Below are 15,787 nucleotides of genomic sequence, written 5' to 3' on the forward strand. Positions count from 1 at the left end.
CAGCAACTACTTCAAGGAAGGGCACTTAACCATGCTTTTAAGAAAGAAAAAGAAAAAAACATCCCTCTCCTCCTCACAAAACTCGAGCAGTAGGAGGGCTGGCGGCTCGTGAACGCCCGGAGCCAGTCCCTAAGGAGAGCCCGGGGAGCACCCGCCAAGCAGTCACAGGTATGGAAAAGGTTTTCCAGGGCCCCACCGAAGCCCACCCGTGCTTTCAGCGCCTATAGGACTCCGCAAAGAAGTTTCCCGCAACCCAGCCTCTCCCGCATACCCCCAAGCAACTTAAGACGTACTCTCCCTATCCCAAGGAGCCTTCTGAGGCTACCGGCCGCCTGCGCCGCCTTTTCAAGGGTCCGCGGGCGTGCTGTACGTCACTTCCGGGGCGGGGCAGGCAGGGCAGGGGCGGGGCCGGCGGGGGAGGGGAGCGCCAGATCCGCGCAGGCTCGCCGGCACTGCAGCCGCCGAGCTGAGTGCTTGACTATATATGGTCAAAGCTGGGGGCGAGCCGCGCGCGGGGCCGCGCTTCCGGGTTCGGGGCGTCCGCAGCGGCAGCGCGCAGGGTAGGCGCGAGCTGGCCTCGGAGCCCCGGCTTCGGACCGCCCCCTCCACGCCCGGCACGCCCGGTGCCACCTTCCGGCTCCAGTCCCCGGGCTCGGCCTCGGCAAGGTGTAATTCGCAGCGCGGGCCGGCCTCGGAGGCTCTCGGCGAGCGCGGCGCGGTAACAAGTGGGCGAGGATGCCGTACGAGATCAGTAAGTGCCGCGGCGCGGGGTCCCCGAGCGGCCGCTGTGCTGCCCCGGCCCCAGAGCCCTCCGCGCGGTGCGGTGGTGGTGGTGGGGGGGGTCCTCGGCGCGGGGGAGGGGTGCGGGCGCCGGCCGGAGGCGTGGCGGAGCCGCCCTCTGGGGTGCGGGGCGTGACCCCCGCCGAAGGGGGGCGCCCCCAAGTTGGCGCCGTGGGCCGAGTCGAAGGAGCCCCGCTGTCCCCGAAAGGCCTGGCCCTGGGCGCGGAGGAGGAAGTCGTACGGTCCCCGGAGCTCGTGGAAAGTGGAGGCCGCCCTCCTGGCGCAGTCAACAGGTGACCGGCTGAGACCGGTCCGGGTCCCCTTCTCCCTTCTGTCCCCGCCGTCCCCGCCCTGCCCTGAGGTGCCGCGCCGCATTTGTGTCTCTGCAGAGAAGGTGTTCGCCAGCCTCCCCCAGGTGGAGAGGGGCGTCTCCAAGATCATCGGCGGCGACCCTAAGGGCAACAATTTTCTGTACACCAATGGAAAGTGCGTCATCCTAAGGAACATCGACGTGAGTACCCCCTGCCCCGGGCGCGGTTCTGCTCCGGAGCCACCTTGGGATGGGGGAATTCGCCTTCCCCTTCACCTCTCACCTCCTGCCCATTGGCCGGGGAGGGTGAAGGCGCCACGCCCCCTCTACGGGTAGCCACACCTAGGAGCCCCGGAAGCCGGCTTTAGATTCACCCAGGTCCCTTTCTCCTCTTTCTTGATGAGGAAACTGAAGCTTAGTTTGTTTCTGTCTATGGTCATAGCACCCTGAAAGCGCCGGATCGCCTCTGATCTCGGAAGCTAAGCGGGGTCAGTCCTGGTTACTACGTGGATGGGAGATTAGATTAGTTCATTCCTTAAAAGCAAGGGCTCCGGATTTGAGAGATCAGACTGACCCAGTTGGCCGCTGCATGACCTTGAGAAGATTGGCGATTTGGGCCTCTCTGAGCCCAAATTTCCTCATCTGTAAAACATGATGAGATGATGACCACTTCCACTTCCCCTGCTGGCTGGGCGGATGGAATGAATGAGCTGATGGCGTCCCACATGCCCAGCGGTGCCTGGTGCACGTTGAGCCCTTGCTGGATGGCACTCAGCTAACTCGCTGTTAATACCCTGGTCTTCCAGTGTGGCAGAGCCCGGACAAACACCCACGTCTCTGGGCCAGCCTGATCCGCCGCCATGGATCTAAGCCCCAAAACAAAAACAGGAAGCAATGTGTTCCCGTGAATCATGCTCTGCAGGCCTCCAGTACCCAGGCTGAAAAGGCTTCTAGAGCCAGCTCCTTGGGAAATCCTTGCAAGTTCATTGTAATCCTTGCAAGTCCCTCTGTAATTGTTGGGGTGACCCAGTCTATCAGCCTCCGTCCCTTCCTGGGTTACACACTTAAATTTTGCTTCTCCCTTCCTCAGCCTGAGTGATAGAATTGTCGGGGGAGTTGGAGGTGCCCACCCGGCCATTGGGTGATATCTCCCATGCTGTGCTTAGTGGGCGGCTGGCACAAAGGTGTATGAATTGATTGATTCTATAGGCCATAGGCATACAAGGGTTGTCAACTTAAAGTTAGCCTGATTTCCCTTGGTAGGTTGGGACTGTTGATCAGACACAGTTGTCCTCCAGGAGGCCAGCAACTGACTGAGGGAAGGAAGGGGTCTTTGGGCCTCAGTTTCCTTTGCTGTGAAAGGAGAAGCCTCTTGGTCTGAAGAGCTGCTGGCACTGCCCCCATCCGTCTCCTTAAGCCTGCCAGTTGCTGCTGTTCCTCTGCTGGAAGACAGAGCTCTACCTGCCCAGGATTGCTGGGCACCTCAGATGAGGGGGTGGGTGGGTGTGAGTGTGCTTTGAAGGTGCTAACAACTTGCTAGTCAGATTCCTAGAAAGCCGAAACGGCCTTGGTTAGAACCGGAGAAATGTCACCAGGGATCTAATGGTAATGATCTGGAAGTCTCCAAAGTCAGGTCCTGAAGTTTTTGAGAAAATAAAAATTGAGACACCCCTAAAGAGATACTTAGTAGTTTGGCAATTAAAATCCACTAACACATCTTCGGATACAGAGCAGTAGGATATTTGGTTTTGCCCCTAGCCAGGCCTTCCCTGTCATTGCAGTCCACGTTCACTTCCAGGGAGGGGGCCTCACATAAAGTACCTGTTGTGCATCTGGCCCTATGGTGGCTTCTTAAACTGCAGCATCTCTTTCCACCCCACATGGGCCTGTTACTCTAAAGAGGAGTCAGACTTAGCAAGGTGAGGCAGGCCAGTAACTGGAGCTGCTTCTAATGGAGAGGTCATACAGGGACAGGCATCCCTTTGCAGAAAGCATTTCCCGGCTTGTGAAACCCATTCTGCCTGTTTCTGAGACCTGTATTCTTATTCCTTCCCCATGGTTTTCCGTTTTCTCCTCAGGGGTTACCCTCTTTCCCTTCTCATCTATTTTTAAGTTTTTGCGATGCCAGGTCAGCACGAGATGCTACTAATATAGCCCTCCCTGGGCTGGATGTAGATCAGGCACTGAGGCTCTTGTTAGTTGGATGGGTGGACTGGGTACTCAAGTAAAGGTGGGTAAGATTTTTTTGTAGGGCAAAATACTCTTGGGAAAAAAAAGTGACATGAATTAGCATGACCATTGAGGAAAAAAGATGGTCTGGTTGGAATGCAGGCTCAGAGAGGAAAGAGGGAAGAAATGGAGATTAGGACCAGATCATGGAAGATCTAACAGATGTCTCATTGACATCTCAGACTCAACATACATACCCCAAGCCAAATTGGGGTTTCTCATGTGCTCTTCCCCTAAAAGGGAACACCGTTCCTCCAGCTATTCAGGCCCCAGACCTTGGACTCCTTTTTCACTCGCTGCTTCGCTTCTGTGCCACATTTAATTTTAACAAATCCTTCTGACTCCACATTCAAATGTCTTCAGAATCTAACAGATGTCCCCTGCTTCCTCTGTCTCCATCCCCAACTGAGCTGTCTTCCCCCACCTGAATTATTGCCCCCGCAAACTCCTCAAAACCAAACAGGCCTCCCTGCTTTGACCCTTGCTGCCCTGGGGTCTGTTCACAACACTGCTACTGGAGTGGCTGAAACACAAGACAGGCCTCTAGTGGCTTCCCACCTTGGTGAAAGCCAGAGTCCTTACCAAGGCCTGGGCTCCAGCATTCTTGCCTCCTTGCTGCTTCTGGAGCTTTCCACACATCTGTCTTGGCACCTGCTAGTTATTGCCTTTGCCTGGACATTCTTTCAGATAGCTGCGAGGCCTGCTCCTTGTCTTCCCTTCGGTTTCTTTTTATTTTGTAATTTGAGGTAGAGGCTCACTCCGTCACCCAGGCTGGAATGCAGTGGTGTGATCTTGGCTCACTGCAACCTCCACCTGCCGGGTTCAGGCGAATCTCCTGCCTCAGCCTCCCGAGTAGGGGGGACTACAGGTACGTGCCAATACATCCGGTTAATTTTTGTATTTTTTAGTAGACAACGGGGTTTCACTGTGTTGGCCAGGCTGATCTTGAACTGCCGACCTCAAGGGTTCCGCTCGCCCGCCTTGGCCTCCCAAAGTACTGGAATATAGGTGCGAGCCACCATGCCGGGCCTTTTCCCTTGGTTTGTACTTAGATGTCCTCACCTTAATAGAGGGGCATCCCTGGAAAAGAATTTTCCCTTCTCAGCCTTCTCTCTTTCTCATTGCTGACAATAAGTAGGAAGCAAGCTAACAAGCAGCAGGCTACTGCTGCTTACAAGTGCATAGGGATCTGCCTGTGCTGCTAACTGCGGCAGCTCCAGGCAAGCAGAGCTTTCCCCTGTTTCAGTCGCTGCCATGTCCTCGCCTAAAAGTGTCTGGCACACAGTAGGTGTTCATTGAGTTACTCATTGATTAAAAAGCCTGGAAAACCAGGCTGTGTCGTGAAGATGATAGGCAGCCACTGAGATCTTACTGCAAGAGAATAAGGAAAGCTCAGCTCAGTGTAAATTGTCAGACCTAAATTTTGTGGGATCCGCCTTTCAAACCTAAGAGGCAAGCACCCTTGCCAGCTTTGCACTTGGAGCCCCCTCTGTCATTTGTTGACTTAAAAGCTGTGTTATGAACCCAGCATGATGGCACTTCTTAAACTTGTAGAAAAAGGGTGTTTCTTGTCTATTTCTTTCAACACATGCCATTGCCTCACCTGGAAAGGCAACTCTTCTTTGTAGAGTGAAAAGACTGTCATGGCCATCTAGAAACTAATATTCCAGAAGGAGAGAGCTCTGAGAAGGGGATTCCAGTGAACCATGTGTACACTGTGTTTGAGGGACGGTAGCACCCCACGGAGAAGGGATGGGTAGTCTGTGCTTCGGGGGTGTAAGGAAGGCTTTCTTCAGGTGCTGGTACCTCCTCAGGTCTGGGGTGGTTCCTTCTAGGTTTCCTTACCCTACCTGCATCACCTCTGCCTCTTATGACCTCTGTGCAAAGACTGGGAAGGGTCACCACTAGTGGCTGTGAACGAACCTGTTGGTGATTCTAAACAAGGCACGGGACCATCCTACAATAAAGAAGTACCCAGCCTAAAATGCCAGTAGTGCCAGTAGTCCCTGTTTAGAAAAAAAAAAAAAACAAACAGCTTTTGCCTCACAACAGAGTCTCTCTTGTGCTGTGCCAGCCAGCCGGCAGATTTGCTATGCAGGCAAGTTTGGGGCCTGCTTTTTAAAGTATCCAGTTCCTAGATACCAGAACTAAAATACACATTTGGAAAAGTGATGTTTATAAAATTGAGTTTCCGGGAGTGCAAGGTTTGTAGCAATTTAGCACTGCTGGGAACCCCGGCACAGTGTCAGTGGACTTTTCTCCTTGAACAGGGGGCAGACCAAGTGGTGGGGGGGGTATTGGGCTCACTCTTGGTTTCCCTTGGTGCGATCTGCCACCATTCACATGCAGAGGACTCCCCTGTGTTTCCTGCAGATTGGGGGTAATGGCGGCACAACAGACGGCTTGAGGACTGACATAGCTGCTTTTCTGGAATTGCACGCCTACTGAGTCCCTGCGTGTATCTAGATGGCCATTGGCCTGTGGGGGTGCAGAATGGAGGCCCTACCCGCATAGAGCTCACTGTCCTGGGTGGGAGTGAAATAAACTCTAGGTGGCAGAAGGAAGTGGTGGGTTGGATTATCACCTGGGCGCAAACGACCTGGCAGCAGCGCCTGCCAGGTGCAGAGCCAGGAACCTCTAGGCCTTCAGTCTGACCACCTGATGGCCTGGGAAGCAGAGGGCAGTGGGGGGCCTTCATCTCAGCAGAATCTGAGTGGCTGCAGATGCCAGTCAGAACACTGGGCTCCTGCGCATGGGACTACATCTGGGAGGCCCGAAGGGCCCGGTGCTTATGGGCTGTGACTGCCACTGAGCGTGAGGGGAGTGGACAGGACCCAGGCTGGGAGGTCCTGGTGTTCCTTGGTGGCAGGTGGCTCACGCAACCCTACCATAGCCCAGCCCTGCTCTGAAGGCCACTGGAGCCATTCAGACGTCTCACAGACAAGTCATCAGATCAAGCCTACGGTAAGGAGAAGTTCTGTATCTTAAGATCTGAGGCCAATTAGGAAGCTGCTCAAAGATGAAGAAGGCGTCAACGTGGGTTCTTGTTGGGTGGTGCAGCCATCTCTGGCTCTCATGTTTCCCGCACACATTTACTAAGCCCTTGTCTTGGTAGTCCTTACCCTAAGCCACAGAGCACCAGGATTAAAATCAGTGATTTTCAGAGAGGGGCGATTTTCCCCCACCTCATTCCCCTGAGGGATATCTGGCAATGTTTGTAGACATTTTTGTGCCACTGGTATCTGAAGTCAGGGATGTGGCCAAACATTCTACAAGGTACATGGCCATCCTTCCGCAAATAACTGTCCATCCCCAAATGCCAGTGGTACCAAGGTTGAAAACTGGTAAAGAACCTTAGAAGGCGCCAGGTTAAGTGCTTCAAAAGAACAATGCCCTGGGTGCTTTGGGAGTGTGAGGAAGGAGCCAGCTGTGCTACAGAGTAGTGGGGACAGCTGCTGGAGAAGTGGCACATTTGAATTGGGTCTTGAAGGATGAATAAGAGTTCTCCAGGAGGAGCGTTGAGATACATGGCATGCCACAGAGTAGCAGGGACAGCTGCTGGAGAAGTGGCACATTTGAGTTGGGTATTGAAGGAGTAAGAGTTCTCCAGGAGGAGTGTTGAGACACATGGCAGAGGTGGGGCGAGACCAGGCAGAAAACAGCATGTGCACCTGGGTCCTTCAGCCCCACTGTGGCCTCCTGTAGGTTGCTTTTGGTACATTTCTTGCCCTATTGGAGGTAAGGGGAGGGATACCGAAGCCATCTTTGAGGTAAGAGAAAAGGTTTAGCCTTATGCTTAAGACTAGTGGAGAGATGGCCTTGCCCAAGAGTGGTTGGAGATGGTTCTTTGGAGCGTGACCTCCACCTTCTGCAAGGCCCTCGTTAGGAACAGCTGTGGACACAGGAAAGGGCCTCTTCACCATCTCTCAGTGATGGGCGGGCACTCCCAGCCCTGCTGATGTGCCTGCTCCTTAGACCTGTGGGTCCTCAGCTTTGGTCACCTTGCTTGTCACTTCTACATATGGGTCCTGCCTGCTCTCCAGGGCCTTACCCAGAGAAAGGCCAGCAGCCCACCCCTACCCCTGCCCCACTGTCCAATCCAGTGCATACCCCTGAGCACCTCTCTGTTCTTTGCTGAGTATATGTCGTGCTGGTCTGTGGCTGACACTTGGTGTGCTTGCCACTTCTGTTTCCACGCCTGCGAGAGTGGGAGGAATGTTATCATGGGATCAGTGTAAGGTTTAACTGAGCTAATTAGTAAAGCGTCTTCAGAAGGTTCTCTGGGCCCTGGTGGGGATCTCTGCTTTTATCTTCGTGACTGCCCTGCTGGGTGGATTCCCTCATCTCTCCTTTGAGAGGTGAGGATGCTGAACTTCTGGAAGGTGCTGGGATTTGAACCCTGGCAGCCACGCCCAGGTCTACTTTTTCCACTCATCAGTTAAGGCCCTAGTGGGCCCTGGGTGGGGAGTAATAGGCGAAGGGAAGACTGAAAAGGGAGGTGGCGGTGACCTGCTCACATGTAGTCCAGTGAGGGCTGCTGCTGTGCAGGGCCACATGGTGAGTCCCCCCAGGCCTGTTTCAAAGCATCTGAGGCTGAGCTGGGAGGCAGGAAGGGAAAGTCGTTCAGGACATGGCGACCTGTGAGTAACCACCCCTGTCCACAGCCAGCTCAAGGAGCGGCCTGTACACTGTTCAGAAGCACACAGCTGATTGGCCAGTGCAGACTTTATTCTCTGCGTTAAAGAATCACACTAACATTGGGACCAACCGTAAGAAACAGAACAAAACCGCAGGGAGGAGTAAAGGCCACCACAGATGGTCCCTGATTTGCAGTGGCATGACCTCGGATGGCATGAAGGTGGCAAGCATTCGGTACCTCCCTTGACTCACTGTGGTGGTAGTTATGTGCTCATAACCCATGATGAGTCAGGAGCAACTGGCCCTGAGTTCAGGTCTGGCGCTGCCACTTACCAGCTGGGTGGCCTGGGGCACATCGCCCGGTGTCCACCTTGGTTTTTTCATCATGTGAGATGATGAGGTTACCTTCCTTACAGCAGGTGTTGTGAGGTTTCAAAGAGAATCCACTGAGGGCCCACCCAGGGCCTGAGAGTGAATAGTAAGTGGCCGGTGGGGATTTGTTTCTTCATAAACAGCTACCAGGCTGCAGCCAAGTTCTGGTCTTTGTGGGTATTTGGCAGCTGCGGTGGTGAATCAGGTGTGAACCCTCCACACTGTGGTGCAGAAGGCAGGTGGGGCACAAATGATGTGTGCTCCAAGGTGAAAAGTAGTGCGGGCAGTGGGGTGGGAGTCAGGGAAGATGGGGTTCAGGGTGGGAGAGATCATTTCTAGCTTGGAGCATCAGGGAAGGCTTCTTGGAGGAGATGGCCTTTGTCTGGGCCTTAGAAGATAATTAAGAGAAGGCATTGTGTTGCAGAAGTTTGCATTCCTGCTTTGGAGCTGAGGTTTTTTGCTGTCATTCAGCCTTGCCCTTAGTTGTAGTCACCCGTGAACAGAATGGCCCTGGCCAGTTGTGTTTATGCAGGTCAGTTACAGCAGTAACGGCTTTCAGCCTCTGTTGTTTGCAGGAGCTTGGAGTATTTACAAAGCCAGTGCCCTGACTGGAAACTCACGCTCACTCGGCCTGGGTGTACCATGGAGGATGCCTGAGACTTTCTCTGGGGTTCCCGGGGACAGTCGGCAGCGAAAGGAGAGCACAGGAGGCCCCTTTGTCAGTGTTGTGTCGTTGACTGCTGAAATGTTTTTTGCTTGGGCAGGTATCTCCAACCTTCTAGCATGTTCCATCAGGTTCACTGTGGGCCAGGAGCTGAGATACCAGTGCCAAGCCTTGAGACCCAAGCCCCAGGACCCAGGGTCATCACAGCCTACCTATAAATTGGAGTAGTGACCTCTGACTCCTCCGTCACCACCTGAGACTGGGAGGACATAGGAAAGTAAGAGAGCTCTGGGGGGCTCGCTAATTGTAAGTGATGCTGCCTGGGCACAGCAGAGTTAAGTAAATGTCGCTTCTGTGCGCTTGTTTGCATGACCTGTGTATTAGAGTCTCAAAGGCGGGACAGAAATTGGACAGGTGCTGGGGTGGAGTTTGTTTAGGTTTTCCATTCAACAGGATTCTCAGAAAAAGACCAGCTATTCCTGGGCAGGATACTTCAGTGTGCAGGTGGGAGGCAGGGGCTGGTGGGTGGGACCTGAGCATGGTGTGACACAGTAGAATGGCCTTCCGGGGTCAAGTCCAAAGCTACTGCTTCAAAAGGGCACCACTGGGCCTTGAACCAGGCCCTGTGTTGGCAGGGCTGGGTGCTGTCACGTGCTGAAGTCCGTAGGTCCTGGGTCTGCATCACGTGTGTGACTCCTTGATTGCTGGCTGGTGTCCTTCATGTTCTCAGAGGCCCCCTGGCCTCCTCCAGGGGTGGTGGCAGAATTCTGGGGCTTGTCTCGAGATCTCGTCCCAGCCCCAGCTCTGGCCCTCACAGGCCCTGACCCCCAGGTGTGGAGGCCACTGGGAAAGGGGTCTGGGGCCAGCACAGTAGAGGGGATGCACCTGCTCTGTCCTCAAGAGTGGGGGTGAGGGGCCGTGGGTTGGGGTAGTCGGCCCAAGGAGTGACTGACAACATCAAGGCAGCAGCAGGGCAGCGACGAGTAGGCTGAAGCCTGGAGGGAGCTCAGGAAGGGTGGATTGCAAGCCTGATAACCTCAGGGTCGGGATTTGAAGACTACTGGCTTGGTGGAGGGTGGAGATGAATTCCAGAGCGGTTATCGCTCTTCCCAGGAGGAACAGGAAGACTGCATTGACAATGGTGGAGGTGAAAGAGAAGGTGGGTTGGGAGTTGGCAAGGAAAGCTGGGCAGGCCTGGGGTGAGGACTGAACGGCAGCCTCCCACTGCCAGAGCTGGCCCAGCCTGCAGCAGCACGAGAAGAAAGCCTGGGAGGAGGGGTGTCCCTGAGTGGGCAACTCCAAGGCTCCTCATGGCAGTCTCCCCCAGCTCCCTAGGGAGATGGGGAGACGGCACTTTTGCCCCACAGCAGCACTGGGGCTCCTGGAATTGGCTTCCTGCCCTCCCTGTTTCGTTTTCCCTATTCCAGAGTTTTTCCCCAAATAAGCTTCTCAACTCCCAATCTCATTCTTCTTCCCCAAGATGGCAGGAGAGGGAGGAGGCTGGGGAGAGAGGGGCACTCGGAGGGTGTCAAGGTGCCATCTCGACCCAGCTGATGGGGACAGAGCCTCACAGGCCGAGTGACATGTGGGGGTGGGAGGTATCTTTCTGGCTGTAGTAAGCAGCCTCCCTCCGCGAGCTGAGGAGCTGGGGAGGAGGCTGCTCTGACTCAGATGTAAGTCATTATCTGCAGTTTGGAGTATCTCAGCCCCCACCGCTGACCCAGTTGTATTTAGAATACAAACGAGAGTGAGTGATTCATCAGCTGGCAGTATTCTGGTGCCCTTTGGGGTTTTTACACACAGCCCTGACCATTTAGGGGAAGGAATTTTTAGGGGCAGAACTTCCTCCCATGCCCCTGCCTAGTCATCTTCCATCTCTGGATGCCCTCCCCTGCCGAAGGCGCGTGAGAGCCCCACCCTTTACGGCAGTGTGGCCTGGGGAGGAGGTTGCCCAGGCTGGGAGAGCCCATGAGGCCATCTGTCTGGGGGGATGGGCAGGTGCCACGTATGTGAGCGTGAGTCCTCCCCCACCTCCAGTCAGCTGTGAGTGGACACCCAACAGGGTCTTGGAGTGGCTGCCCATTAACTGGATCGTTTTTTTGCCAGGTGTTTTGGGTAGGGATTTGTCAATGTCAGAATATGAAGGACTAATTGGAGTGGGACAGGGTTGGATTGGGCAGACATTTAATAGCCAGCATCTTAGTTTTATTGAGGTGTAATTTAGATACAGTAGAATTTGTCAGTGTTCAGTGTGTGGCTTGGATCTTGGCAGATACCTATATAGTCCCATAACCACCACCCCAGTCATGACAGAACGTTCCAGTCACTCCAGAAGGTGCCCCCCCGACCCCTTCCACCCTGGCCCCCAGCAGCTGCTTATCTGCTTTCTGTCATTGGGGTTGCCTTTTCTAAAATCTTTCATATGAAGTAAGAGGCAACATGTAGTCTTTTCTGTCTGGCTTTTTCACTTTGTATAATGTGTTGGAGATTGATAGCTGGTGTTGAGTGCATTTGCACTTTGTTCCTTTTTATCACTAAGCAGTGCAGTGTGTTGCATGTTTCTCTCTTCACCTGTTGATGGATATTTGGGTGTTTCCAGTTTTTGGCCATTGCAAAGCTTCTGTGAGCATTGTTCACATGTCTTTTGGTGGACATGTGCTTGCATTTCTCCAGGGCAGATACCTAGGAGTGGGGTTGCTGGTGTTTGGTGTGAGTAGTGTCTGTTTAGGTTTATAAATAACCTGCCCAACTCTTTTCCTACTGTACCATTTTGCATGTCCACCAGCAGTGTGAACATTCCAGTGTCGCCACCGCTCTACCCTTGCCAGCTCTTGGTCATGTCAGTCTTTTCTTTTTATTGATTCTAGTGAGTATGGAGTGGGGAGTTGGATTCCGTTGTAGTTTTGTCTTGCATTTCCCAAGACTAATGACACTGAGTGCTTTTTCATGTGCTTACTTGTTCATAATATCTTCTTTGGATAGACACCTTGATACATTCTAATTTCACTGGCGAATGAGTATCCCAAAATGGATTAATTTATGACAAGTATCTATTACATCACATAATGCTGTGTTAAGTCTTAGGGATGAAAGAGAAGGTCTGTGTAAACTTCTGTTTTTCTCCCCAAAACCACTTATTGAGATGGCTAGTGAGATAAAGCTCATGTGAAGCACGTCACAGCAGAGTTGGCGAAGATGGACCGGAATGCTAGGGACTATGATGTGTGTTGTGCCATCCCTGGGGACATGTGAAATGATCTGGAAGCGCAGAAGAGTGTTATGGGTAGCTTGGGCCGTACTCGGAGGCTTCATGGAGGAGGGAACACTTCCGTTAGGCCTAATGGGTGAGTGGGTGTCCGCAGGCAAGGAGAGGTGCTGGCCGAGGGCACAGACTACACAGAGACGTGGAGCTTAAACAGGATGGCAGAAGGTGGGCAGGAATCAGGGTGTATACTTCTGTGGTCTCAGTCTCGTGAGATGGGGGCAGTGTGGGGATCTTGTGACCTGGAGGCCCCTCGGGGCTTGGAGGAGGGGTCTAAGGGAGATGAGGGGTGGGGTGGCAGCAGGTGGGGTCATGCTAGGGGTGCCCGGGCAGCCTCACGGGAATCTGATGTGTCCTAAGCCTCAAGCCAGCAGGAAGCTGCCTCTTTCAAAGAGTACTTGGTTTGTAAAAAGCTGACAGCAGGTATCAGAGATTAGATGGCCACGTCTTTATTCCCTCCTGAAAGAAAGCTTCACTGTGGAGACAGATTGAGAACAGCCCAGTGTGTGTGTGTATTTCTATTGCACTGAGGCCTCGCGTGTGTGTGCATGCGGGGAAGGAGGCACAGGGATCTACTTTTAGCACATTACATGTTAAAACCTCATTGCTGAAGACGCTTCTAGTCTCAAATGTTGGCCCCATTTTTGCCACAAAGTCCACCCAGCCTTTGATCTGTGCTGTGAAAGGGAGTGGGGAATCGACTTTCCTTTCCAAACCCAGGTTTTTGATAGGGAGGGCTCCCACAGCTTGTCCTTCTCTGCTCCTGTGCAGCACAGCCAGGTGCGGTGTTTGGGGTCCAACATTGACTGGCAGCCAGGAGAGCTGGTCCTGAACAGGGAAGATAACAGAGCACTGGAATGAATACAGCTTGGGATGAGAACCAGTGCTTCTTGCTCTAATCCAACTTTTGGTTTGTGTATGTGATTCACTGATACACTTGTTTTGTATTATGGAAAGTACAGAAAAGGAAAGAAATCACCTTGTACAATCATAGACTAAAGAAAATAAAGTAACATAAAATTCTATCACCCAGAGATAGCTGGGCAGGCATTAGGTATGTAGGCAAGTGGTATGCTTCTGCGATTTTCTTCATGAAGGTTTTAGCTTCAGTGTTTCTTTGTACACCCCTTTCACCCCAAATCTGTTGATGTGGAGAGCTGGAAGCTTGACTGCTTCTCCATTCCTTCTGTTCATTCCGGGGTCTCCTCCTGCAGAACCCAGCCCTTGCTGACATCTACACGGAGCACGCCCATCAGGTGGTGGTGGCCAAGTATGCGCCCAGCGGATTCTACATTGCCTCTGGAGGTACTGTACGGGGGCAAGGCTCGTGGATACCTGTGGAAGCCTGGGTGGCGCTCAGGGCCCAGGGCGAAGCTGGGCTTCTGGCCTTGGGAGAGTGGGAGGAGGGAGGTGGGGGGGGGGGGGGAGCAGGCGGGGGGTGGTGGATTAGTTGAGGGGAGCCAGTGTAATTAGTTTCAGCTGAGGCTGACGGGGAACGTGTAAGCCGGGCTTGTCCAACCGGCGGCCCACGAGCTGCATGTGGCCCAGGACGGCTTTGAATGAAGCCCAACACAAATTCGTAAACTTTTTAAAACATGAGGTGTTTTTGCTTTGCTTTGCTCTTCTCTTTTCAAGCTTATCAGCTATCATTAGTATTAGTATATTGTATCTGTGGCCCAGGGAAGCCAAAAGATTGGACACCCCTGGTATAAGCTACCAAAATGCCCCTTTTCAAAACTGGCCTTAGTTCTAGAACAGAAAGTACACTTTCTAGTTTATAGTGTTCCACATAGTTCCAGCTTGGAGGTCAGCAGAAGTACCACCATGAGGTTGGCCAGGGACCTTTTGCAGGAAGCCATGGCATAGTATGTTGGAGCCCGTGTGGGGTGTGTGTGTGTGTGTGAGAGAGAGAACTGATGTTTTGTTTTGTGTCATCCTTACCCGCTGCTCCTTCCCCAGTGCTAGCACAATGCTGGCCTCCAAGCCAGTGCTCACCTTTTATTTGTGGACTGGGCCTTTGCTCTCTGCAGCCTGGGCTTTTGTGTGGCTCAGTGGGAGGCTAGGCAGAGGCGGGGGTGGAGAGATCTTTCCTCTTGAAGGATGTTTTTTTATTTACTTAGTTCTTTGACGTAGAGCTTTTCCTGTATACAGATGGGAATAAGAGGCACAGGAGTAAGAGTGGTACCCCTTCTAGAGTGGTGGCCCCCTCATTCATTCACTCGCTCATTCATTCATAAGCTCAACAGATACTTACTGCCTGCCTTGCCTAGCCATCTGCAGCCCAGGGAGGCCAAGTGAGTAAGCTGATGTGGGCCTCGTCAGCCTCTCTGGAGAGTGACGACTGTGACCGGATTGCTGAGAGAGCTAAGCAGCCAGTAGGGGAGGGCAGGATTCACGCATACCATGGCCCTCTGCCTGTACCACCCTGTGTGTGCACAGCAGCCTGTCTTGAAGGGTGTGTGGGAGATGGTGGGCCTTGGGGTTGGGGAAGACCTGGGTTTGGCTTCGTCTTAGTCTGCTTTGTGCTGTTATAACAGAATACCACAGACTAGGTAATTTACAACTAACAGAAATGTATTGGCTCACAGTTCTTGGGGCTGGGCAGTTGGACAGCAGGGGCCAGTATCTGTCGGTAGCCTTCTGCTGAGTCATTCCATGGCGGAAGAGCAAAGAGAGAGACAAGAGGGGCTGGGCTTGTCCTTTTATCAGGAAGCCACTTGTGTCATAACACCCATTCCTGAGGACAGAGCCCTCCTGGCCTTATTACCTCTCCATAGGCCCCATCTGCAAACACTGGTGCATTGGGGATTACGTTTCCAGTACATGCTTTTGGAGGGGGCACATTCAGACCATGGCAGCCTCTTACTGGCTGCATAGCCTTAGTTGAGTAACTCACCTTCCTGGGCCTGAATAATTTTCTCCTCCAAACTGGGGCTGCTAGTGCCTGCCTCGTAGGGTGTGGTGAAGGAGCCAGTAAGGCGTGGACGTGCCCAGCATGGCTCTTGCACTAATGGGTACTTACCCCCTGGGTGACCCATTACCTGTCACAAAACTGAGGCTCTGTTCTGACCAAGCCAGGCCGCTGCGTGAGCTGGCTGGCTGCTGTTGGCGGTCGGCCGTGCTCACGGTGAAGGGTTGGGCCCACAGTCTGGCTCATAATAGGCATTTAATGGTTTTGTGTTTAGATCTTCTCTAGCTCCATCTGTAAAACACGTTCTCGTTTATATCCCATGATTTATTTAGCTCCGTGATTTATTTTTTCCCCAAGCCCTGCTTGCCAGCAAAAGTCTCTTCATTTAAAGCCCCAAGATTTGGCCCGAATGTCTCTACATGTTTAACACAGAGCCGAGTGCTCTGAGAAGTGTCTTCTCAGGAGAGGAATGCAGTTGGCGAGGGCCTCCGCCCCTGCCTGGCACAGTGTCCCTGCCCTGTCAGCTGCAAGCTGAGAGCCTGCGGGCCCAGGCCTGCCCTCTCTCCAGTCCCAGAAGGGTGTCCAGTGAGACAGAAATCAATGGAAGGCTGTTGCGGAGAC

General features: G+C 53.3%; 1 protein-coding gene across 1 annotated transcript in view; it reads left to right on the forward strand.

Moving 5' to 3' along the window:
- Positions 1-418: 418 nt before the first annotated feature.
- Positions 419-15,787, forward strand: part of WDR1 (WD repeat domain 1) — a 43,100-nt gene continuing 27,731 nt past the window's right edge. Inside the window, exons 1-3 of the mRNA XM_023206909.3 lie at positions 419-751; positions 1,170-1,291; positions 13,470-13,560. Of these exons, the coding sequence (XP_023062677.1) occupies positions 736-751; positions 1,170-1,291; positions 13,470-13,560 (229 nt within the window). The 5' untranslated portion in view covers positions 419-735. The remainder of the gene's footprint in view (positions 752-1,169; positions 1,292-13,469; positions 13,561-15,787) is intronic.

The sequence above is a fragment of the Piliocolobus tephrosceles genome, chromosome 3 (genome assembly GCF_002776525.5).
Source record: "Piliocolobus tephrosceles isolate RC106 chromosome 3, ASM277652v3, whole genome shotgun sequence".
NCBI classification, from domain to species: domain Eukaryota; kingdom Metazoa; phylum Chordata; class Mammalia; order Primates; family Cercopithecidae; genus Piliocolobus; species Piliocolobus tephrosceles.